Source organism: Hippocampus comes, unplaced genomic scaffold (genome assembly GCF_001891065.2).
Source record: "Hippocampus comes isolate QL1 unplaced genomic scaffold, H_comes_QL1_v1.1 scaffold33, whole genome shotgun sequence".
Lineage (NCBI taxonomy): Eukaryota > Metazoa > Chordata > Actinopteri > Syngnathiformes > Syngnathidae > Hippocampus > Hippocampus comes.
Genome location: NW_017804842.1, coordinates 216907 through 240423, shown reverse-complemented (window position 1 = coordinate 240423; position 23517 = coordinate 216907). Strand labels below are relative to the sequence as shown.

Sequence of the window (23517 nt, the reverse complement as noted above, 5' to 3'; positions counted from 1 at the left end):
GCGGGTCAGCAGACCCGTGGCCGTCGCCACCAGGGCCGCCACCAGCACCCAGAAGCCCGAGATCAGCGAGAACATGAAGCGGTGCGTCATCCTCACCTGCGGGTGCGGCAAAACACGACACCATACACGATGGACAACATTGTGGTTAGTATCGCATTTGTGGAATACGAATGAAGCGCCGAGATTCGCATCTCGGGCACTGAAAGTGACATCACGCGCCATGGAGGATAAGGACGGGGCAAATGGTGAGGTGTCCAGGTCAGTTCCGGGGTCAGAGGCTTGCAATCGGCCCTGGGTAACGGGAAAATACCAAGCGCGGGTTTCTGCTCCTCACCTGGTAGTGCAGCGGGAAAATGATGGCCAGGAGCCGATCGTAGGCCAGAGCCACCAAGTTGAACGACTGCATGGACAAGCAGGTGTAGCAGAAGAACAGGAAAGTCAGGCAGCTGCGGAAGGGAACGCGGCGGTGGCCCAACAGGAACACGTCCAGGAGCTTGGGGACCAGCGCCGAGCTCCCGAACAGGTCCACGAAGGCCAGGTTGAAGACCGCCACGTACTTGGGGGTCCGCAGCCGGCGGTCCAGGCAGATGACGGCCATCACCGAGCCGTTGGCAAGCACCGACAGCACGTAGACCACGAACAGGAAGACGTAGTACAGCTTGATATGCGGGATCCCCGACAGGCCGCTAATGATGAAGTACTCGGGGTGCACCATGGACACGTTCTCATCCTTGGCAGGATTGAACAGGTTCATGGTCCCGGTTGCCGAGATCCACTGGAGCTCGACTCTCGAGCGCGGCCAATAAGAAAGGACGCCGAAGCCCCAATCACCGCAACGGACACTCCCACTTGGCAAAAAAACAACTCGACTTCAAAACAACAAGTTTTTCATCCCGTGGGGAGCTCGGTTGGCCGTAACCTTGGCAAACATTTGACAACAAACATCTTCAAGTGTCTGGAGTGAATAAAACAACCCCCCCAACCCCCCGCAAAAAAACAAGTGACACAGTAATTAGCCCACAAGTTTGATACAGCATGTCCCGCAACTCACCAGAACACCAACTCCAAAGTGAACCACCAAATTTTAGCCAGCGGCTGGATGGACAGAGACACAGACAGCTTAGACGGACGGGCAGGCAGGCAACCCCATGTAGCTTTGATGTCTTTACAACATGATAAATGTAAAATGGAAACAGTTTGCGTCGCAGGATTGACCCAGGCGGTACACCGTAACTGATGTCACATGGTTCTGATTTTGTATGAATTGGTTTCTGCAAACTCTCTTTTGCACATAGTTGTGCGATTCCTCCTATCCCATATGGAGGTCGTTTTTGAAGCAGTCTTGTGTGATCCATATTGTTGAAAGCTTTTTTTTTTTTCCCCACATGGGCTCGAACAAATTCTTGACATTTGTTTGAATTCAAGCAGCAAACACGCAAACAACTTGACATTGATCGACTTGGCCTTTCTAGCACAACGGAATGTTTCTTGAACCGGTAATTCAATTTGTCTAAAAAGCCACCGGGGACAGGCGCCTCGCTGGAGGTGCCCCGGGGCTAATTATTAGGCCTTAATACGAATCATTAGCATTCCCGCGGAGAGAAGATGAAGGAGAAGCAGCAGAAGAGACATCTGTCAATCCATAGTAAAAAAGGAATCGCGTTCAGGTGGAGGGATGGCGCGACTGATAAAGCGTCCATCTGCTGACTTTTCTTTTGGTTTTCCACGTCAGATTGCCGTCGTTTGAAATATGAACATGTCCGAAGCAAACCAAGTGCACGCAGGTAGGCCGGAGCCCGGACTGGAACCCCGCGCCTCAGCCACAGTGCGGCGGACGTGCGAATTCGTCACCCGCACCGCGCTGCCGCTTGTCAATTCAAAACCACAAAGATTTGACAAATATTCCCCGACATCAAGTGGATCTTCCCAAAAGTGAAACACTCAAATCATACGGTTGTTGATATTACAGGAATAGAAAAAGTTTTTGGGAACTTTCTGGGATTATTTCAAACAAACAACAATAAGCAGCGGTGGCTATTCGACCCCCCCGCCCCCGCCTCGCCTCGATATGAGATCAACAAGAGAAAACCTTTTGAGGAAGAAGCCAAACAAACGCGTCAGAGCGTCACTCTGGGGACCGACTTGTTTTTCCACCTGCGCTCCCTGCGGCTTTCGCCAGCCCAACTAATTGAGCCTCTGCTGACGCACGCTCACAATTGGCACACTGTTGTTTGAAACTTTGGCAAACTTTCAACTTCGAGTTTCTTTTTTTTTTCATCCCAACTGATATGGGCCATTTGTTCATCCAGTTTGGTTAACAACGTTGAAGACACCCACATTTTGCCCTTTGATGTTGTTTTTTTGAGGCGGCTTTTGTTTTTCCGGGAGACGGCGACGCTTCAGGTTTGTTTGCCAAAAGCGATAAGAGGATTTTCAAATTTGGGGCCGCGATGGTCAAGACCATCTCGAGATCAGTGCGCCGAGTTTTGTGAATACAAATGCAACGCAATGACTTGTTCCCGCACACACCAACAAGTGCGGTTAGCGCACCTCGACATCCGGCGTGGGAGCAGCAATTCACCGACACTGGAGTCACATGACACGTCAAGAAGCTTTATTTTTTGTTTTACGGGTGTGTAGCTATTCACAACTGAAAATGTTGATTTCCTGTACACATTTGATTGCAATGTCGATTAGCAGCAACCCCAAAAAAATTTAAAAAATAAAACGCATGTCAAAATGCACTCGTCGATCAATCAATCAATCAATGGCAGCGAGGCCGGAAGCAAATCGGACTCACTTCCATCCAAATGGCCTCCGTCCATCCACTTTGACTCTTGACTGACACGCGGGCGTGTTTGTTGATGAATGAGCACGGCTCGCACGTGCTCCTGTTGTGCAAAAGGGACGTCCTTACCGATTCACGATGGTTCCAGCGCACATCGTTTTCACGTCATCCTGTTCGCTTTTGCGGAGCATCTCGTCCGCTTCTTCCTCTTCTTCTTCTTCTTGGCCCACGAGATGCCCACACACATGCGCGCACACGTGTGTGTGGGCCTATCAGTACATTTGTTTGAATTCCAAAAGAAAAAGAAGGCATGGCATCGCCATGGCAACCGGCCCTCAGCCAGTGAGTCACCGTGCGTGCGCGAAGGCTTTTACAGTGTTGAGAAAGCACCAAAGCAAAGAAGGTTGGGGGGGGGGGGGGGGGGTGTTCAAGGGTTCCGCTTACAGGATGACACAGCAGTTGCGCTCGCCGCTCTTCTCCCGGTTCCTCTGACCTGAGCACACAAAACACTCCGTCACACGCATATAATCATCATCATCCGTACGGTGTTGCGGTTTACCTTGGGAGTTGGGCTCGGGCAGCGTCTCCCTGGCCACTAAGTGCATGACGGTGGTCTTGCCCGCAGGAAGCTTCAAGCCTGCCGCGCAAAAAACGCACAAGCGTGATGACCTTTGTGTGGAAAAATTGAAAGCAAAGGAGGTTCACTCTTCCCGCAACGGATTCCGATTCAAGTTGTCCACTCGGTTGGGTCCCCGCCACGTTCTTGGCTATGTTATTGCCAAGAACGTGGCCCGCTGTCCGATTTTGGGAGACGGCCAAGCGGGACGTCCAGTTGGCCGCCTTGGAAATTGCTTCAAATTTGGGTGAGCTTGGTGGCTGTTTGTGCAAGAGCAAGTCTTTACCTTTTATGTCCAGTTGATTGACAGAGTCCAATTATTATTGTTTTTTTTTTTTTTTTGGGGGGTTGAGGGGGTCAGAATTTGCCAGACTTTGGTGATGATGAGGCACTCACTGAAAAAAAGGCAAACTGTCTGCGGCGAGAAAACTCTTAGTTGACCGTTGCACAAATAAACACTTTGCGGGTGCAGATGCGGACAAATGTGAGAAAGGAAGCGTCTGCCCCCGAAACCCAAAGTCCACCCCCAACACTGCCCCCCCCCCCCTTCATTTCCTGTCTGGCTCAAAGGACACTTGTCCTGAACACTGAGCTTCCTCTGTTCTGCTGCTCGGGGAAAATCAAATCCATTAATTCATTCATTAAAAACACACACACACACACACACACACACACACACACGCACACACACGCACACACACGCACACACACACACGTGGGTGTGTGTGAGAGCAAGAGTCTGCATTTGTTAGTGTAAGAATATGTGAGAGAACGTGTGCGCGCGTGCATTGGTGAGAGTTGAAGAACGTGGTCGGGAATGTGAGGGTGCGTGACACTGCGTGCATGCGTCAGAGGGAGGAAGCGCGAGTGGAAGAGTGTGAGAGACAGCGAGAATGAGTGTGTGAGAAAGCAAAAGCACGGGAACGTGTGAGAGGACGCGTGTGCGCGCATGTACCTCCGAGCGTGACGTTGCCGTGCAGGAAGCGTCCCTGGTAGATGAGGCGCAGGATGTCGGGACTGCTGACTTGCTCTTGCTGCCAGTCTGCAAACATCAAACACGCCAGTTTCTTTCTTTCTTGCATTTCTTGGCGCCGCTTGGCAAAAGGCGCTCGCAAAGGTCCTCGCTTGCCGTCGAGACAACAGAAGGGAAAAGAGAACCGAGGAGGCTCACCCATCGGCCAGTTGTCGTACACGTGTTTGGCGATGTCGGCCGCCGAGTCGTCGGGGGGGAACAGGAATTCTTTGGTCTTGCCGCTGACCAGGATCAGCCGCAGGTTAATCTGGAAGACGCGCAGACACGCTCTCATCAGGAACAACTCCCAGGAAGTCCTTTTTTTAGATGGCGGGAAGGACACGTACGATGAACTGGACGGAGCTGCGCGCACTTTTTTTTGGGGGGGGGGGGAAGTCTACGGCTGCCGATGCCACACGAGGACACGAGACTGGACTTTGGCCCAGCCGGTTCTTTATTGCGTGCATGCGCGCGCCGCCTAGCAAGGTGACTGCCACTCTATGAGCTCCGCGGCTCGTATCGATGTCGGCCGCCGGTAAATGCAGACCTGAGCCACGGATCAATTTCCAGGGCGCTTCCGGTACTCCGCCGGAAGCTGGGCAACCGCAAAATAGGAGACGGACGGGCCGGCGGGATCGTTCGTGACCGCTTCCTGTGGAGCCAGAGGCTCATGACTTCCCGTTCCGGTGGGCCGGAGACGGACAAAAAGGCATTTGCCGGACGGATCGTCGTGTGTGTGTGGACTTTGCATGGCCCTGCTTTGAAAACGCCACAATGCCCCCCAAAAGCCAAATGTTCTTTGGGGCTGAGTGAGGCGCTCACTTTTGTGTTTGTCCACTCCCTGAACGGCGCAGCCTGACTGACAAATTGCTGGATGCGACGCTCAAAGGCACAGCCGAAGCGTCAGCGGACGCGTCAAGAGGAAGCGGCGGCGGTGTTCGGCGCCGACGGTGGGGTTGCGCAATCAGTCGACGACTGCGTGAATTGGCACATGCGCGGGCGTGAGAGCGCGGCGAGCCTCGGGCGGGGGTAGCGGGATGTCGTCAGCGTGGCTGCGAAAACACGCTTGCGGACGGCGTCTTTGAAGTCAGGCGAAAAGTCCGAGACAAACGAGTCCCTTCATCGCAGTCGACGCTTGAAAGAGTGTCAAAGACACTCGAGTCCTTTCACAACACGGGCGCAACCCCCTTTTGAGCCATGAGGTTGAACATCAAAGACGGGCCTGGGGAAACCGAGGTCAAATCATCAAAGACGCCAGGTGTGATGACGTCAAAAACAACTCGGACGACCTCGAGTTCAACCGTCAAAGATGACTCTCCCCGTAACATGCCTTGAGAGGAAAAAAAAGTCAAAAGATCAAAAACAAGCTGTCTCCACACCAAAGAGGAGCACAATGACTTCCGCAACTCCAATATATCGATCCGTATCTTTTTTTTTTTTAAGCTGGGCGGCCAATCAGCAGCCCACCACTGTGGACTGGCGGCACTGAGCTGCTTCCAAAAAGGAAGCCGAAAAGATGATCTTTGTGTTGAATCAAAAGAACACATCTGCTTTTACTTTGGAAAACGATTCACATTTTTTTTTGCCGATTTCCCCCGCGTCCCGAATAGAGTCGGAGGGGGTGGGGGGGGGGCAAACCTAATATTTGAAAAGCATATTTATGTTCTGAGAGAAAAACGATCACCTAAGACAAAGTTTCAAAAAACCGTTTTGAGGAAATAGTCTTTATCGTACGAGAAGGAAGTTTGATTTTTTTTTTTTTTGGGGGGGGGAACACGCATGTATTTTTTAGTTAATATCTCTATGACAAAAATACAAATGTATCGGCCAAGTCAAAATTCGTTTTTTTTTTTCAAGAACATAAAGTTCTCTCTTTTTGGGCTAAAAAATATGTCGATTTTACAAACATTTGACGTACAATCGGAGACTCACGACGCGTTTGAAAATCTCTGGTTCGGAGGATGGTTTTTTTTTTTTTTGCTTGGGGGCGGACGGGGTTAAAGCTCACCATGTCTTCTGGCGTGCTCGATGTCATCTTGCAGGTCGTTCAGCCAACTTCAGGTATCCGCCGTTGCCCGACAATGTCAGTCAGGGAATTGATCAATTTATTTATTTTGATCAGAGTCCCGGAAGCCAATTCTGAGGCAGGACGCGCACACCGAGTCGCACTGGGTCCGTCCAGATCAGTCCCGGTTGATCCGGGTTCGTCCTCTACTGCGCCGACATGTCCATTAACTGGCTCGAGTGGCAAGCTCCGACATGTCCACCGCCGGGTGCGCTCGAGGGGAGGCAACCTTCTTCGGAGGAAGACGCCGCCACCGCCGCCGTCCGGGCGGTCAACTCCCGAAACTCAAACACGGTTCGGCCGCAACAAGAAGGAAGACATCGACGAAGGACGGAAGGAGGAGAAAGAAAACTACGCCATGCGGAACGGCAACTAACGCAAGCACATTTTTTTTTCAGTCGCTCGTTCCCCGAAGAAAAAGTCGAACGACGCGTGAGGATTTGAGGAAAAGGTGACAAAAGAACGTGAAAAAGTGAACAAAAAAATGTTCGGCGTTTTACCGACTCGCTCGCTGGCGTCGTCACAGACTGAGCGGCGACGTCACCGCCCGTCTGGACTGACCCACATTTGATCGGCGAGTTACACTGTTGGACTGTTTATTATAACAGTCCAAGTTTCATCGTTGGTTTTAAAATGTGAGTTTGGTTTCCATGCGGTGTCCCTAATTTTAGTAGTGGCTATAAAATGGCATCAAAAACTTCATTCTTGATTTGGTTCCAGCGCAGCACTCGACACCACAACCCCTGTGTCCAAAGACAGTGGTTCGATCCGGTGCGAGACGCAGACTGCTGGAATTGCAAATCAGGTGGGCTTTCAAAGGAGCGTTGAAGGTTTTTCAAAAGAAGCGCTCGCGATTTTTGACAGCTGTCCCAAAATTCAGTTGAAATGTTCAGCGATTCAAAGGTGGGTTTGGCTTCCATGAAGGCTCCTGAATTTTAACAGTAGACCCCCCATCTTATCACGCATCCTTTCTTTCTTCCATTATCTGAACCGCTTGATCCTCGCGAGGGTGGCAGCCGTGCTGGAGCCGATCCCAGATGACTTCGAGCAGGAGGCCTGAACTGGTTGCCAGACGGTCGCTGGGGACACGTAGACAGACAGCGACCATTTACCCTCACACTCACGCCTTGGGACAATTTAGGGTTCAATGAAGCTACCGTGCATATTTTTTTGGAAAGTGGGAGGAAACCGGACTACCCGGAGAAAACAGGCACGGGGAGAAGATGCAAATTCCACACATGGAGGGCCGGGGCCGGAATCGAACTCTGCAGTGTCAGGTGGACGACCTGCTCACCAATCGATCAGCGCTTCCGCCCGCACCTGATCGCCTCACCACAGTCGTCCTTTCTTCACAATTTAATTCCTTCTCTCAATCCCTTCTTTACCACTTCTGTACTTAATTCCTTCACTTGTTAGCCTTTTAATTCCCTTACTACAGTACGTCACTCGTTACTTTTGCACATCTTCCCCACTCGCGCTTCTAACCAGAGCAGCCATTCTTGCATGACAACAGCTACATCTAGTGGACAACCGTGATCATTACAGGACACGCTCCATTCTCGATACTGATGCACTTTCCCCACTAGAGGTCGCCACTAATAATTCTGACGACGTTGAACGCTGCGTCTGCCCGTTATCAAATTCGTCAATCAATTTACGGAACGAAAGAACGAGTACTCCAAAAAGCAGCTTTACATGTACTTTTGCTCAATCATTTATTGGACGGATGGGCAAAAATGGGTGGTTTATTTATCAAATTGTAATTAGGGAGAATTTTATGTACAGTACACAAAACTAAAGTTTATGTATACTGTATATATATACTCAACACACACCTTGTAAGTTATTAAGTCGCTTCTTTTTGTTTGCAAATCTATAAATATTGCTCACTAACTTTTTCCCTTTTCACCGTCAATCTGCCACATTGTTTTCACACACACACACACACACACACACACACACACACACACACGTTACTGAAACAAAAACACATATTAAAAAAATGTTTATTGACATCAGAAGCAATTTAAATTTTAACAATAAACGAGTCTTTCCCCCCCATTTCTTCTCGTGTTGCTATGAGGGTGGTACATAAAGATCAGTAAAAGTGATACGTCAAACGGCGATAAAATGAAAACACAGATAAAACAGGAACACTCAGATCTAAGATTTTGACTTTTTTCTTTTTTTTTTATGTGCTGTGCACGTCTAGCTAGGCTAAATACGGTAAGCCCCCAAGCCCCGTCCCGCCGGACCAGGATTCGAAGGAGGAGAAAGCAGACCAAGAAGAGGACATGGACACCAGACGTGTGTAGTGTTAACTATACAAAAAGGAGAAACAAACTGTACAGCATAAAAACAAGTGATATACACAGCCTTTTTCTGCATTTTTTTTTTAAGCCCGCCCCCAACCGCTTCGCCCCTCGGATGCAACGAATGGATTTGCTTTTGGAAGTGAAGTGTGTACATGGGGCGTCTTAAATGCTTTACAAACAACATCACCGCCAACGCCGCCCAGAACGACTACTCGTCGTCCTCGTCGTCATCCTCGTCCTCTTCCTCATCATCCTCGTCCTCTTCCTCATCGTCGTCCTCGTCGTCTTTCTCCACCTTGGCCGCTGCTTTGGCCGCCGGGGCGCCACCGCCACCCGCCTTGCCCTTGGCACGGTACGCCGCCACGTCCTAAAACACGCAACATGACTGGCTCCAGTAAGCATGAGGTCACCACTCGGGTTGAGCCGTTTGTTCCTATTTATTTGGCAGAAAATGCTAATCATCGATTTTGGGGAGATTAAAAAAAAGAAAAGCTACATTTTGTTCATAATTTTTTTTTAGGGAAGAAAAAAAATAAATTTCTAGAAAAACGTTTGGGAGAAAAATATTTCTTAACAACGGCTATAGATTTCTTTTTTTAAAGAAGAAAAAATAAGGCACATTCTTCTTGTTTGTCTTGGGGTTTCAGATTTTTTGTTGTTTTGTTGTGAGGAAGTCCCTAGGAGGTAAATAATAATAATCCCCCAAAATAAAATTCCACCCTTTCCATTTTTCCCTTCAGTTTCTGGGGGGGAGATTAGAAGATTTACAAGTCAAACTTTAATTTTAAATCTCCTAATTTTTATCTCCATTTTAAGATTTCTTTTGACAAATGTCTGTAGACTTTCAGTGATTTTTTAAAAATATATAGATTTTAGAGAAAAAGGCCTTATGACTCTATAAAGGTGTTACTTTTGTCTGTTAAAAATTAAAAGAGTACATTTCAGAGAAAGGTCTTTTTCCATTTTTCCTTTTCATAATTCCGCTCTATAAAGGTGTTACTTTTGTCTGTTAAAAATTAATTTTCCATTTTTCCTTTTCATAATTCCGCTTTTTTTCCATAAAGTTTGTTTTCCTCCAATCACGTTTTTCAGAGGAAAGGTTTCAAAGAAACTAAAACTGAGATTACGGAGCGGCACGTGTGAACGCGGCGGCCTTTTTTCACTCGTGGCTGTGCTGAGGATTCACCGTTCACATGTTTTCTTGACATTGAATTTTGAGAACTGGAAACTCGGGATGACGGACGGGCCCATTTCTTTTGGAGACACGGGTGCAGTCTCACCTTCTCGTACTTCTCCTTCAGCTTGGCCGCCTTCTTCTCAAAGGGCTGCTTGTTCTCGGCCGAGGTTCTGTTCCACATCTCGCCCAGCCTCTTGGCCACGTCGCCGATGGTCAGGCCCGGAGTCTCGCCCTTCACCTTGGGACGGTACTCGGAGCAGAAGATGAAGAAGGCGGACCTGCAACAAAAAGCGGTTGGCTCGCCCGTGTCCTCTCCAGGGTCTCCCGTCCCTCACTTACGGGGGCCTCTTGGGGGCGTTGGGGTCCTTGAACTTCTTCTTCTTTCCTCCGCGGGCCGGCACGTAGTTCATCATCTCCCGCTCGTAACGAGCCTTGTCCTGCTTGGCCAGGTCCTCAAACTTGCCCTTCTCCTTGGCCGACATCGTCTGCCATGTGGGGGCAGAGAGAAGAACCTTGGCAAAACCCGCTTGACCAACTGCCACTTTTATCCTCTGGGTCCCATTGACATTGAACATTTGAAATTCTCTGCGACTGCAGCACTCGGTCAAGTTGACCCAATCAAATTTAGCAAGTAGGTAAGTGTTGGCTGACTTTGTTGACTAAGAAGCCCCAACTACCTTGGTTTTATCCGTAAACACGTGGACGGGACATTGGAAAACATGCGCACAATCCAAAATCAACTCATAAGGTTGTTCAATGCGAAATTTCAATTAATTTACCGGTGGAGACATTCACCATCACTCGGGGTCAAACTGAAGAAGCCTTCATTTTATATCCTTCGGAGTCAATTTGACCCAAGGAATTTGAACCTCCACCTACTTTTTCTCAAGCAACTGTTTTGTTACTTTGTTAAAAAAAAAAAAAAAAAACAACGAAATGTGCTAAAAACATTTGTTGGGTACAGCCCTGGGTCAAAGTGACCAATTTGTTAAGTATGAAGCAGAACGCCAATCATTCATTCGGCCAGGGAGCTCTGCTTCAAATGGACCCGGTGCAGCACTCGCTCCTCTACCTTCCATCTCTCGGAGCACTTCTTGGAGAACTCGGCAAAGTTGACCGAGGCGTCGGGATGCTTCTTCTTGTGCTCCTCCCGGCACGTCTGCACGAAGTAGGCGTAGGAGGACATCTTGCCCCTGGGCTTTGCCGGATCTTTCCTCATCCTGGCGTGGGAAAACACCTGAAGCCAAACGCTAAATCTGCAATCCGAAATGGCAATTAGAATTTTGTGTGTGTGTGTGTGGGGGGGGGGGGCGAATATTGACGAACATTCACCTTTACAGTAATTGATCGTGGGGGTGAGGGGGGTGGGGTGTAGGTGGCGAGCTCCGATGCTAATGTAAATCTGCATTCATTATTGAAGGCTACGTGTTCATTACGGCGCGGGTCAAAGCCCCCCGCACATAAACACACTTTGTGATGCGAGCAACTTCTTTGCGTTGACGTGGAAGATTCGATCAAAAAAAAAAAAAAAAAAAAACCACGAACAAATGCGGCCGCGGTTGTTGCGCACATCACACACAAGAGGAGCACTAATCACACATTAAAGGGCTATATTTGTTGTCAAACACTTTATTAAAGCCTTGTCCCACCAACTCCTCTTCGTCGCATCGAAAGAAAATAAAACCCCGCCCCCCGCCTTCCAAAAATTGATTAAAATGTTTTTTTTTTTTTGTTTTTTTTTAATGCGTTGAAATGTCGCCGTAAAGAGCGGCGGAAAGTTGCGAGAAAGGAGGAGGAGCGGTCGCCGAGTTTGCTGGTCATGGCGCTCGTGCTGGTCGGAAAAGGAGGTCACACAACAACGACGACGGCGTTATTTCTTCTTCCATTTTCTGAGAATGGCCTCGCGATGAAAGAAAGTGCCCCTCAAATGTCTCCTTCCGGCCCACCGCGAGCTCCCGGGGTCCCGCCGAAAGCTCCGGCCGGCTGCCGGCCGTCCGCCCGGTCCTCTTCCATAGATCGCAGCCTCCCGCATTGGCTTGCTTGCGTTTGAACGGTTCCTAATGGCCGCTGTGCTCTCGTCTTCACGGAGGGAATATGGCTCCCTTCTCTTTGTGTCGGCGGCGGCTCGCTCGGCTCGCTTCGGAAGCACGTAGCACGGCCCCGCCGCGCCGCACCGAGCTCCGCGAGGCGCCGTCGGCACCGCGAGGGTCCGGTCGAGCGTTCGCCGCCGTCGGGCGCATCGCTCGCGGGCTGCGCGGGCGAGAAAAGCCGCTCGGAAAAGTTGCTCGTCGCCGTTGTGTGCGCCTTGTTTCCTATGCGAATACAGTCAGCCATTACAGTAGAGCGCGGCTTGATCCGAGCCTCGTCCTTTTTTTCTTTTTTTTTTTTTAAACACCATTTTGAAGGCCAGATGAGTCAACAAACACACACGGGGGTGTCGTTTTCAAGCCTTTCTTTCTTTTTCTCCACTTTTCCTGCATTTTCGTCATGTTTTTTTTTTCTGCCGTGACTTGCGGCACTGGGAAAACGCTAACGGCCAATCTGCTACCATTGTCGCCAGTGACGAGCCGTTCTTCCCGGATTTTTGGACGCGATAATCGCGACACAGCGGACTCCATTTTGGACACACGACACCAGAAAAATGGTCCAAATTTTTCGCCTTGCTCAGATCCGCGGTTTACCGTCGAGTTTGCCCGGCGCGAATATTCGCATTTGTTCACAATTACCCCCGCGTCGGGTCCACTCTTTAACCTTCGCAGTCTGTATTTCGCGTCTTGTTTTTTTATCTGCCATTTTGACACGACAAAATGCCAAAAGACTGTCAAAGGCGGTTGGGCGGCGAACTATTTTCTGTTGTTGCGCTCGTTGTGGTGTGAAAAGCCTCGAAATGCCGACGCGTACTTACGGAAGAACTGCAACTGGGCTCTCGGTGCTGGGCAATGGCTGTTGTGTGAGGCGATACGCAGTGTCTTCACTCCTCCGTTCTCTAACATTACTCTCGACGGAGCTCGCACTCCATTGGTCGGCTCGCGGCCTGGCGCTCCGCTGATTGGCCGCGGCCTTTTCATCCCGCGTGAGGCCCGCCCCGTCGTCCCCGAGACTCTCGCGAGCGTCTGTTTCGTCCACAAAAGAGCAGAAGTGGCTAAAGTACTCCCACCCTGTACTTGAGTAGCAGTACAGATACTTGCGGGGGAAAAAACTCCGGGAAAAACAGAAGTGCCCATACAACTCCCGCAGTTCAGTAAAAGTTAAAAAAAAGTGCACTGCTCGAGATGTACTTAAGTTCTCAAATTAAAAAAGAGCTTTTACTGTCGATTACTGTGCAGTGAACAGAAAGCAGGGGTCGGCAAACATTTGAGAAGGAGAGCCGCTTCTGGTTGGCGACTCCTGGTTCACAGTAATTGACAAATGACGACCATTGACATCATGAAATAATTTGACTACATACTCAAGCAGCACAAAAAAAACGTTATTAGAGCAAGTTTAATTTTGCCGTGCGGTCGATATGGTGGTTTGCGCATCTGCCTCCCAGTTCTGACGCTGGGGGTTCCAATCCGGCCTCTGACCTTCCCGGAGAAAAGCCACACAGGCATGGGGAAAACAAGTCAACTCCACACAGGGAGGCAAGAGCGCAGAATCGAACCCGTGACCCCTCTACTCTGAGTTACATTGACTTGAACAATAGTTGAACAGACTAATAGCCTTGACTTCTGATTTCATTCCTAGGAATCCATCAATTGGATGTGTCTAAGCAAAAAAAGTCAATAAGACGATTCAACACTTATTCTCTTGCATGTGTACAATTTTCAGCCTTCTGCAATAACAACTGAGTTTCTCTGAAGGCTTTCAATACATCTTAACCAGAGGTGCAAATAACGATTGCGGGGACTCCCTGTACATGCCATGCATGTGATTGGCTGGAGACCAGTCCAGGGCCTTGCCCACAATTCGCCCAAAATCAGCGACCCGAAGTGAGGAGAAGCAAATGGATGTAAGAAATTAGCTTCAGATAGCTAACTATCTAATCTAATGTGGTTCCGATTAGATAGCTAGATGAGATTAGTTGATAGATATAGATCAATACAACGCTAGATCGAACAATAGAATGATAGATCGATCCTTCAATAGATAGCTGCGTGATCATTTCTCCGCTTCCATTTGTAAAGAAACACAGCATCATTTGCTTTGAATGTCCTTCTTTGCTTCCTGCTTGTCCTTTTGCATCAGGAAGGTGCCACAAGATGGCGTCTGCTCTGTCTGCTTGCCGACGTTCGTGCATGCTACTTAACCAGAGGTGCAAATAACGATTGCGGGGACTCACTGTACATGCCATGTGATTGGCTGGAGACCAATCCAGGGCCTTGCCCACAATTCGCCCAAAATCAGCGACCCGAAGTGAGGAGAAGCAAATGGATGTAAGAAATTAGCTTCAGATAGCTAACTATCTAATCTAATGTGGTTCCGATTAGATAGCTAGATGAGATTAGTTGATAGATATAGATCAATACAACGCTAGATCGAACAATAGAATGATAGATCGATCCTTCAATAGATAGCTGCGTGATCATTTCTCCGCTTCCATTTGTAAAGAAACACAGCATCATTTGCTTTGAATGTCCTTCTTTGCTTCCTGCTTGTCCTTTTGCATCAGGAAGGTGCCACAAGATGGCGTCTGCTCTGTCTGCTTGCCGACGTTCGTGCATGCTAATGAGCGCTCGCCCAAATGGGAATCGCATGCAAATGTCTTCATTTGTCATCACGAGGAAAAGAGAGGACAGGAGCTTATCCTGGAGGAGCGATGGGGGCGTCTGATGCGGGGGTGGAGGACGGGCGGAGACTCATGTGAGGAGGAGGCGAGAGTGGTGCGAGAGACATTTGATGCGCGTGTTGTGTTGTGCGTGTGCGCTGTATGGGCTGGATTGAGTGGGAAATGTGCCCCCCCCCCCGCAGCCCCATAAAACACTTTAAATCCCTTGCGCTCCACGAATATGACTTCAAAGACAAACAGGAAGCCATACGGCCATACATTACAATACTATGTCAATGAAATCCACACGATCTTTGAAGTATCCGCCTTTTCCAAAGAATCTGTGAGTAAAACTTATTTCTAACAATTTCTTATTTCTTCGAAAAATCAGCGACCCGAAGTGAGGAGAAGCAAATGGATGTAAGAAATTAGCTTCAGATAGCTAACTATCTAATCTAATGTGGTTCCGATTAGATAGCTAGATGAGATTGATATAGATCAATACAACACTAGATCGAACAATAGAATGATAGATCGATCCTTCAATAGATAGCTGTGTGATCATTTCTCCGCTTCCATTTGTAATCTCATACGAAAGGAAAGAAACACAGCATTCTTTTGCTTTGAATGTCCTCCTTTGCTTCCTGCTTGTCCTTTTGCATCAGGAAGGTGCCACAAGATGGCGTCTGCTCTGTCTGCTTGCCGACGTTCGTGCATGCTAATGAGCGCTCGCCCAAATGGGAATCGCATGCAAATGTCTTCATTTGTCATCACGAGGAAAAGAGAGGACAGGAGCTTATCCTGGAGGAGCGATGGGGGCGTCTGATGCGGGGGTGGAGGACGGGCGGAGACTCATGTGAGGAGGAGGCGAGAGTGGTGCGAGAGACATTTGATGCGCGTGTTGTGTTGTGCGTGTGCGCTGTATGGGCTGGATTGAGTGGGAAATGTGCCCCCCCCCCCCCCCGCCCCCTTTAAATCCCTTGCGCTCCACGAATATGACTTCAAAGACAAACAGGAAGCCATACGGCCATACATTACAATACTATGTCAATGAAATCCACACGATCTTTGAAGTATCCGCCTTTTCCAAAGAATCTGTGAGTAAAACTTATTTCTAACAATTTCTTATTTCTTCGATTTCGCACTTGGTTAAAAAAAAAAAAACATCAATAGCACCTCTCCAAAGGTAACCAAGCAGTGACGGCTGGTCAATAGAGGGCGCTAGGGTGCCACCCCACCAATGGCGGTACAGTCGTCACTTTTTTTCGTTCAAGACAATAAATTAAATAAAAAATATATTCGTAGCAAAATATAATTCGTTCGATATGTGTGTAAAACCAATTTTGGATGAACGGGGTAAATAGTAGCCCAAAATAGTGAATGATGACCAAAGTTGTTCCGGTTTTGCTATTTCTAGGAGTGACGTCGACCAAGGTCACCACTGAGGAGCAGCAGCAAAACAAACAAACAAACAAACAAACAAACAAACAAAAAATAAATCACAATTCCCGACGGACCCATTGTGGAACAATCGTTGGTCGTGGTTTTCGGGGGGGGGGGAGACAAATAGTGCAACACACGCGGAAGGAAGCACGACGTTTTCAACACGACAAACGCTCTCAATTCTGATCGCGGCCCTCTACGCCGGAATGTTTTTTGTATTACTTTTAGGATGAATGTGGCGAATTTGAATTGGAGTGTGAGAACGGTACGTATCGTTTGCAGGCATTTGTCTGCACTTGGGCTCGATTGGTCCTGCCTCGTGCTTGCTCGCATGGTAGCATGCTAACCGGCGAATGCAGCACGCCGCTTTGGTTTGATTCTTTTGAGAAAAGTTGCAGTGTAACTTGGTTCGGAACGTCTAAGAACAAGTAAATGTCACATCTGCGTGCCCTTTTTGAAGAGGCCGTGAGACTTGTTCTGGTGAGCTTTGAAGAGTAAGCGATGCAAATTCGAATGGTGGTCGTCGAGTTAATCCGATTTAATATTCCGCAATGGTCATTCTGTCATTATTTCTACTTCATGTCCAATTCATGAAACAATCCAGACTTGGGTTGGACATTTTTCCCCCCATCTTATCAGTGAACCGCTTTATCCTGTCAAGGGTCGCGGGCGTGCTAGAGCCTATCCCAGCCGTCTTCGGGGCAGTAGGCGGGGGACACCCTGAACTGGTTGCCAGCCAATCGCGGGGGGCACATAGACAAACAATGACCATTCGCACTCACGTTCACACCTAAAGACAATTTAGAGTGCTCACGTCAACCTGGCCTGCGTGTCTCCGGAACGTGGGAGGTAACCGGACATGCAAAATCCACACGGGAAGAATAAAATTCTAATCTTACAAAAGAAGTCATTTTTCAAGGTAAGGCAAATGGGGGAGGAATTGAAATGAACTCAGTCAACAGTTGAAACACGACGAACGCCAGACCAACATAGGTTGAATAAAACGCTGAGGATTTTTGGAGTACGAACCTCGATCTTCATTTGGATGATGTGTCTCCCTCCTTTTAGCTTCCTGGGAGGTGAGCCAGGTTGTCATGGTGATACTGCCGGAATGGCAGCGGGCGGCTGCGGCGGACCTCGGCAGGAGCGGCGCTGAAGTGATGCCCGGTGAAGACGCCGGTTCGGGGGCTCGGGCCTCCACACCGGTGGGGTATTTGGGAAAAGTCAGTCTGAGCCCTCGGTTGCTCTGCTCTCAACTTGTTTGTCACCTGCGCAAAGCTGAATTGTGTTTGACCACCACTGTGACTTAACAGTGCCACTCCAAATTATACCACAAAAACAAAAAGGAAATCTTTGGTAAAAGGCGAAAGCTTTCATTTTCGTGGGATTTGTTTGTTTTTCAAAAGAAGTCAAGGTGTCGGAAAGTTGTTGTCATACTGCTCCGAGCATAATAATAAAGTGGATCATCTTTTGAGGGCGAAAGGGTGTGTGAAAGTATTGTTAAAATAAAACATCATCTTTTGAGGGCGAAAGGGTGTGTGAAAGTATTGTTAAAATAAAACAAAACTAATTTTGAGATATATATATGAAGGCAAAGTGTAAGAAATAAATTAGAATTTTTGGGAGTAGGGACTAACCTTTGGGGAAAACCCCCCCAACATTTTGAGGAAAAACATTCCATGTTTCGCAAATAGTATTTTTATTCTCTAAAGAAAATAAAACTTGAGCATTTCCCCTGAAAGCTTCATCATACAATTCACTTTTTAAGGCGATTAAACTATTCTGAAAATGTAGGACTTTTTTTTTTTCTTGGAAAATTCAGAAACTTTGAAATAAAATGCAAGTGCGTGATGACAAAAGGAATACATATAAAAAAAAAATGCCACTCGCAGTTCTCGCATCGTCTATTGTGCTATCCAGTAAGATTGTTTTGATGAATGACACCTTTCACATTTGATCAGCGGATTGAAAGAGAAGGATTTTGCAAAACGAGTGATTGATTACCATTCAGAGTGTCGGTAACGCCTTAAATTCTGCGTTTGTAGGTCCAAGAGAGGGCGGCGTCTCTGGACTTCTGCCCGTGGTGCGCGTCCAAAGGCCTGCGCTCGTCCCTGCGCTTGTGCCGCCTCAACCTGCACGAGTCCGTCACGCTGTGCACCGAGCCTCAGGTCAGCCGCCACTTGGCCCGCCCGCGCTTTGTTCGCGAAACCAAAGACTGGACACCCTGTAAATAAGAAATAATTCCCAGAAATTGGGGAGGAACAAACTTTTTTGGGACAGTAAATTGTCATTTGTGTGTTCTATAAGCGAAGGAAACAGTCAACAGTGGAAAGAAGATTTTGGAGTCGGTGGCCCTAAATTGTTGCCCAGTCCGACCATTTGTGTCATCTTTCATTCTCAATGCTACATGCTAATCCTGCGCTAACCGTTTCCCCTTCTGCTCGCTAGTGTCTCTTCCCTCTGGTCAGCCGCCCCCTCGAGGACGTTTTGGCAAGTTTGGCCCCAGCGGAGACGACGACGGCGGCCGGCGGCAGGAAGAGAAAGGCGTCGTCCCGGACGGAAAACGAAGGCGACCGCCAGGAAGTCAAAGTCAAGTGTCTGCGCTCTGGCCAACTGCACACGCGAGCACCAAGTCCGGTTCCAAGTGGCCCTCACGAGACCGCCGTGACACACGTTGAGCCGTCCGACGGGGTCCCTCGTCTGCCCCAAGACCGCCTCTCCCATCAGAGGGCGGCAGCCACCGCCGTCGGACCTCCGCGGCGTCTGCCCGAGGAAAACTCTCGGACAGACGACGAGGGCGATGGCCCCGCAGAGCAACTCGCCGGGGGTCCTCGCAAACCCGTCGATGCTTCCGGCGGGTTTACAAGTGCTGCCGAGGGACCCGTCGCCTCCCCAGAGGAACCTGTTGACACGTCGCTCGGGACAGTTCCCGAGCAAACGGCGGAAATTCCCGACGAATCCGTCGTCCGGGAACCCTTCGGCGTTCCGGCGGCGCCTCTCTTCTGGAAAAACGCTCACAACCTTTGCTGGTTGGACGTCCTGCTGGTGGTCCTGGTCAACTGCGAGAGCCTGAGGAGACGCAAAGGCCGGCACGAGCCCCGGCCCGCCGCCGTCTGGCGCCTGATGAGCGGCTACGACCGCGCGCGCGACGCCCTCCAAGCGGGAAGCGGTGGGTGTCGGCCCCGAGGTGGCCCCTTGGCGGAGGAGCTTCTCTCGTTGTCGGCCTCTGCTCGCGCTTTCATCGAGAAAACGGCGATCCAAAATGCAAGTCACGCGAGAATGAAACCGTGAGCTGTCTCATGAGGTCTTGCTGTCTTTGGGCGCAGATGAGCAAGCGAGGGTTCGCCGCGACGCCGCCGAGCGGCTGCAGAATCTCAGGATGGCCGTCTTCGAGTTGCTTCGGCCGCAGCTGCGCTGCCAGCTCGGTGGGTGCTGCCTCGTTTGGAGATTTGCCAGACGGCAACCTCTCTCTCCTATGTTGTTGATCGCATGCGCGTGTCCTCGCACGTTGTTCTGCGCAGGCCAGAAAGAGAGTCCGGTCTTCGCCATGCCGCTCCTGCTGGCGGCCGACTCGTGGGCGGAGCCTCTCTTTCGGACCACGTTCTGCTGGGAGTTTGAGTGCGCCGAGTGCAAGACGGTCACCAGGGAGAGGTCCGTTCATGTTTCTTGGGGGGGGGGGCGAGGTCCCAATTGAATGTTTTAACAGCACTTGACTTGTTTTAGGGTCACCAAAACACTTCCCACATTCACTAACGTGGTGCCGGATTGGCACCCGATGCGTGCCGCCCACTGGGCGGTGTGCAACGCCTGCGGCGCCCGGCGCCAGCGCAGGAGCATGAAGCTGGAGAGGTAACCGTCCAAATCGAAATGGAGGAAAATGGAGTTTTGGCCATGTGGCAAATTGTGTCATGTGGCGCGGATGTGGCACTCCCTCCAGGGTGGCCGCGGTGTTGGCGCTGCACTTTGAGGAGGGCGTGCCGCACGGCGACCTGGACGCGCTCGCCTTCACCTTGGAGGGCCGCCGACACGCCGTCACGGCGCTCGTCCAGTACGACCGGCGTGCCGAGCACTTTGTGGCGTGGACGCGCACTCCCAGCGGTAAGCGGACAGACACTCCGATTTTGGATGCGGTGCCAATAGTTGGGTTCGATTTTTTTTTTTTTGAAGGGTGATTTGATCTTTTTCTCTGTCCCACCCCCCCGAGACGGCAGACACCTCATCGGAATGAACTCACGGTCGAGATGAAGATCGGATAGAGGAGCACTGTACCTCCACGTGCTGGTTTCTTGTGTTTTGTATCCGTATATGAAACAACTGAGACCCACAACAGCGGCCAGGGCCAGCATGATGGTGTAGAAGCCCAACCAGGCGAAGTAAATTCCAATTTTCTCGCCGTAGTACTTCCTGTGAAGTCCAAGAGAAAGCTAATAATCCGTTTTTATATCTATTTTTTAATATTTACATTTTTAGAATGTATTTTTTTCCCGCCGGTTATTCAGCTAAAAACTGATTTAGCATTACGAAACAAGAAAATCTGCGTCAGAGGGTACGGCTTTGAAAGGTGGGGTCTGGCCTGGTGAGTGACGTGGGAGCCAAAGTAAAACTAACAAAATAACTAAAAGTAAAATTGAAAAAAACTTTTTCGTTCATGAAAATGAAACAAGAACGAGAATGCTCGAACCCACTGCAACTACATTTTACATTTATAAAACTAAAGCTCACTTTAATTGCAACAAAAATGCCCTTTGTGTTGCATAACCACAACTATAGCATACACAGGTATCTTAAAAAATAAAATAAAACTAAAAGTAACACTCATTAAAGCTAAACTAAATGATGCAATTTCATCCATCTAATTTCTGAACCGCTTTATCCTCACAAGGGTCAAAGGGCATGCTGGAGTCTATCCCAGCTGTGTTCGGGCAGTAGGCGGCCACCCCCTCCCCTCCAGGCTCCTGGCTCGAATTTGACGACTTGAAGCACCCGCAGAGCCCGCTCCACCCCACGCTGCCCGTTCCCGCTCGGGAAATGCACCTTGTCTTTTGGGAAGCGCAAGAGGCTTCTCCCGGCTCTGGCGCCTGTTCCCCGTCCAGCACGCGACCAGATTCTCCGCCGTCCCGCTGCGTGGTCCCGGACCGGCACTTCCTCGCTCACGGCGAAGAGGAGGAGAGCGAAGTGGCAACGGCGGACGCTTGCGAGGACGTGTCCATCAGCTCCGTCACGCTACTGGACGCCTTCCACGGCCTGTCCCACGACGACATCGTCACGCTCACCCTGACGGAGGTGTGTTGTGGTCGACCGTCGTACTCCTACAAAACGTCAATTTTGTGGTCAGAATTCTCGTTGCAAAGAAGCCAGATAGGCCGTCCGTCCTGTTGCAAAAATAGTTTGTCAGTGCCGCGGCAAAGGACGCGCACAAAACCCGACCGAGCCCACGTGACATAAACGACACGGTTCACGAGGTGAATTATTCGACATGAACAAAGCACCTTGAGGCTCAACTCGGCTGTATTTATCGATTTGATGACCCCCCCGAACCGCACATTTGAAATTCACCACGTTTTGCATCGCAGGTCGCAGCCGATGCGCCGACGGATCACGCGGCGCTTCTGGACGACATCCCCGCGCCGGACAGCTCCTCCCTGACACCCGAAGACCCCGGCGAGACCCCCCCGCAGTCAGCAGAGTCCGACGCCGACAACGATCCCGATTATGACCCCGCTTCGGAAGAAGCTCCGACGAGGCGCAAAAGGATTTCCAAAGTCAAACATGAACGAGCCGGAAGGACGGCTAACGTGAAGCCGTCGCCGCAGGAGGTGGCCGCTCAAGCCTCCGGCCCGCCGCCTCTCGGTGTCCGGCGGGCGTCGCCTGTGTCCTCCACCGGGGGGCCGCCATCGCCGCCCGGGGACCACAACTCGCGCTGGTCCTTCCTGCTCAGCCATCATCTTGCCAATCAAAGGCCAAACGGCACCACGCCCACTCCTGCGCAGCGTCCTCCCAGTCACTCCACGCCCGCTTGCAAACCTCAGCTGCTGCCTATGGAGGACCGCCACGGTCACCCCCTGAAGGCCGCCGAGGCGTTTGGCGCGTTCGGCGCCGCCGTCCAATCCCCGCCGGCATTTTCCAAAAGCGGGAGTTGTCATCAAAGCCTCAGTCAAATCCAAGCGGGGTCTCCTCCGGCCCGCGGCCCGCCCGCCGTCCTGAGCGACACGGAGGCGCTGCGCTACAAGCTGCTGAAGAAGCTGAAGGCCAAGAAGAAGAAGCTGGCCAAACTCGACCGGCTGCTGGCGCGCCGGCCCGACAGCGCGGCGCCGATCTCGCCCGGCGGCTTCTTGCCGCAAGATCTGCTGCTCCCCTCGCCCTCCGCCGCCGTCTCGCCCGACAGCTCGGGCTTCCTGGACACGCTGGCCTGCCGCCAAGACGCGACCCCCGACGCCCCGCAGCCGCCGATGCATCCGGAAAATTTCCTGGACGAGTTTTTCTCCATGACGCCAGTAGCGGCTCAGCAAGCGATGGAGGACGAGACGCTCCGAGAACTGGAACTTTTACTTTCATAGCAACAGCACCGCCCCGGGTGGATTTTTTTTTTCGCCTCTCCCGGTGCGTGCATCTCACGTTGGACCGTGGTGCAAAACCGAGGTTCCGTTTTCCTCATTCGATCACGGAAATGCTGTCAGTCCACTACAGCACTGAAATTACTTTCGAAATGGATGTCTTGGAATCATCGCTGTTGGTCTACAGTACATCATTTGTGTAGGATTTTAGTTTTTTTTTTGGGGGGGGCGAACAAGAGCATTAAACTTAACTGCGAGAGCATTTATTTGTTAACTCTGGTTCGTTTTGGCGCGAAGATCAAATAAGTTCGAGTTAATTTATTTAGCAAAAGTAAAGCACTTGTTGGCCTGAGCGCTTGTGTCATGCATGTGGCGTTACGGATGTTTGAGATCGATGCAATTGGAAATACTGTACTGAATTTCTGTCAATAAAACGGCTTCATCCTGAAACGGGGGCGTGATGACGTTTCTGAATCGAGAGCACAAATGTTTACATTGCACTGGTTTTGAGGACTGGTTTTCATATCAGGCGATTTTAATTCAATACGACAGAGTAGTTGAACAACTCACCTCAATTCGAGTAGTGCGCCGTTGTCAAGACTTGTTACTTTGGAGGCAGCTGTTCCACCTGCGGTCGATAGGTGTCGTCGTTACTTCCAAAAAGGAGACGACCGTCGTGTGTCAGAATATCAGGACCCTACACCCTTCAAAAAAAAAAAAAAAAAAGAGAAGTGAGAGGAAAGTATGAGATGATGTTCACTTGCACAAAAATCTGCTGTCGAAAGGTCAAGTCGTCTGTG

General features: G+C 50.1%; 4 protein-coding genes across 7 annotated transcripts in view; 1 reads left to right on the top strand and 3 right to left on the bottom strand.

The window, feature by feature from the left end:
• Positions 1-1337, bottom strand: part of LOC109517421 (olfactory receptor 1-like) — a 2247-nt gene extending 910 nt beyond the window's left edge. Inside the window, exons 1-2 of the mRNA XM_019872591.1 lie at positions 335-1337; positions 6-96 (exon numbers count right to left, since the gene is read on the bottom strand). Of these exons, the coding sequence (XP_019728150.1) occupies positions 6-96; positions 335-754 (511 nt within the window). The 5' untranslated portion in view covers positions 755-1337. The remainder of the gene's footprint in view (positions 1-5; positions 97-334) is intronic.
• A 1738-nt stretch (positions 1338-3075) lies between these two features.
• On the bottom strand, positions 3076-7074 carry ubl3a (ubiquitin-like 3a). Its single transcript, XM_019872528.1, has 5 exons — positions 6425-7074; positions 4576-4684; positions 4360-4446; positions 3348-3425; positions 3076-3281 (listed from the first exon to the last, which is right to left on the bottom strand). The coding sequence occupies exons 1-5, from the start codon at positions 6449-6451 to the stop codon at positions 3229-3231; spliced, it is 354 nt and encodes a 117-aa protein (XP_019728087.1). The 5' UTR covers positions 6452-7074; the 3' UTR covers positions 3076-3228.
• Positions 7075-8471: 1397 nt separating this feature from the next.
• hmgb1a (high mobility group box 1a) lies at positions 8472-13002 on the bottom strand. The gene is made up of 5 exons (XM_019872466.1): positions 12879-13002; positions 11046-11229; positions 10313-10458; positions 10077-10251; positions 8472-9163 (listed from the first exon to the last, which is right to left on the bottom strand). Exons 2-5 carry the CDS (start codon positions 11190-11192, stop codon positions 9005-9007), a joined length of 627 nt encoding a protein of 208 aa, XP_019728025.1. The 5' UTR covers positions 11193-11229; positions 12879-13002; the 3' UTR covers positions 8472-9004.
• Positions 13003-15752: 2750 nt separating this feature from the next.
• The window catches only part of uspl1 (ubiquitin specific peptidase like 1), a 25647-nt gene continuing 17882 nt past the window's right edge, over positions 15753-23517 (top strand). The window contains exons 1-10 of one of the 4 annotated variants that reach the window (XM_019871727.1): positions 15753-15817; positions 17232-17386; positions 18209-18331; positions 18612-19332; positions 19490-19588; positions 19685-19814; positions 19887-20012; positions 20101-20261; positions 21115-21446; positions 21737-22750. In XM_019871727.1, the coding sequence (XP_019727286.1) occupies positions 17258-17386; positions 18209-18331; positions 18612-19332; positions 19490-19588; positions 19685-19814; positions 19887-20012; positions 20101-20261; positions 21115-21446; positions 21737-22720 (2805 nt within the window). In that variant the 5' untranslated portion in view covers positions 15753-15817; positions 17232-17257 and the 3' untranslated portion in view covers positions 22721-22750. Of the gene's footprint in view, positions 15818-16242; positions 16429-17231; positions 17387-18208; positions 18332-18611; positions 19333-19489; positions 19589-19684; positions 19815-19886; positions 20013-20100; positions 20262-21114; positions 21447-21736; positions 22751-23517 lie in introns of those variants that run through there. The other 3 variants (XM_019871719.1, XM_019871731.1, XM_019871713.1) reach the window with 3 other exon arrangements.

Coding starts and splice junctions, on each gene's coding strand:
- ubl3a (XM_019872528.1), bottom strand. CDS start 6,451: ATGACATCGAGCACGCCAGAAGACATG. Junction 4,447..4,575: donor GTACGACAACTGGCCGATGG/GTGAGCCTCCTC, acceptor TGATGTTTGCAG/ACTGGCAGCAAGAGCAAGTC. Junction 3,426..4,359: donor CGGCAACGTCACGCTCGGAG/GTACATGCGCGC, acceptor TTTGCGCGGCAG/GCTTGAAGCTTCCTGCGGGC.
- hmgb1a (XM_019872466.1), bottom strand. CDS start 11,192: ATGAGGAAAGATCCGGCAAAGCCCAGGGGCAAGATGTCCTCCTACGCC. Junction 10,252..10,312: donor AACGCCCCCAAGAGGCCCCC/GTAAGTGAGGGA, acceptor TTTTTGTTGCAG/GTCCGCCTTCTTCATCTTCT. Junction 9,164..10,076: donor TGAAGGAGAAGTACGAGAAG/GTGAGACTGCAC, acceptor TGCGTGTTTTAG/GACGTGGCGGCGTACCGTGC.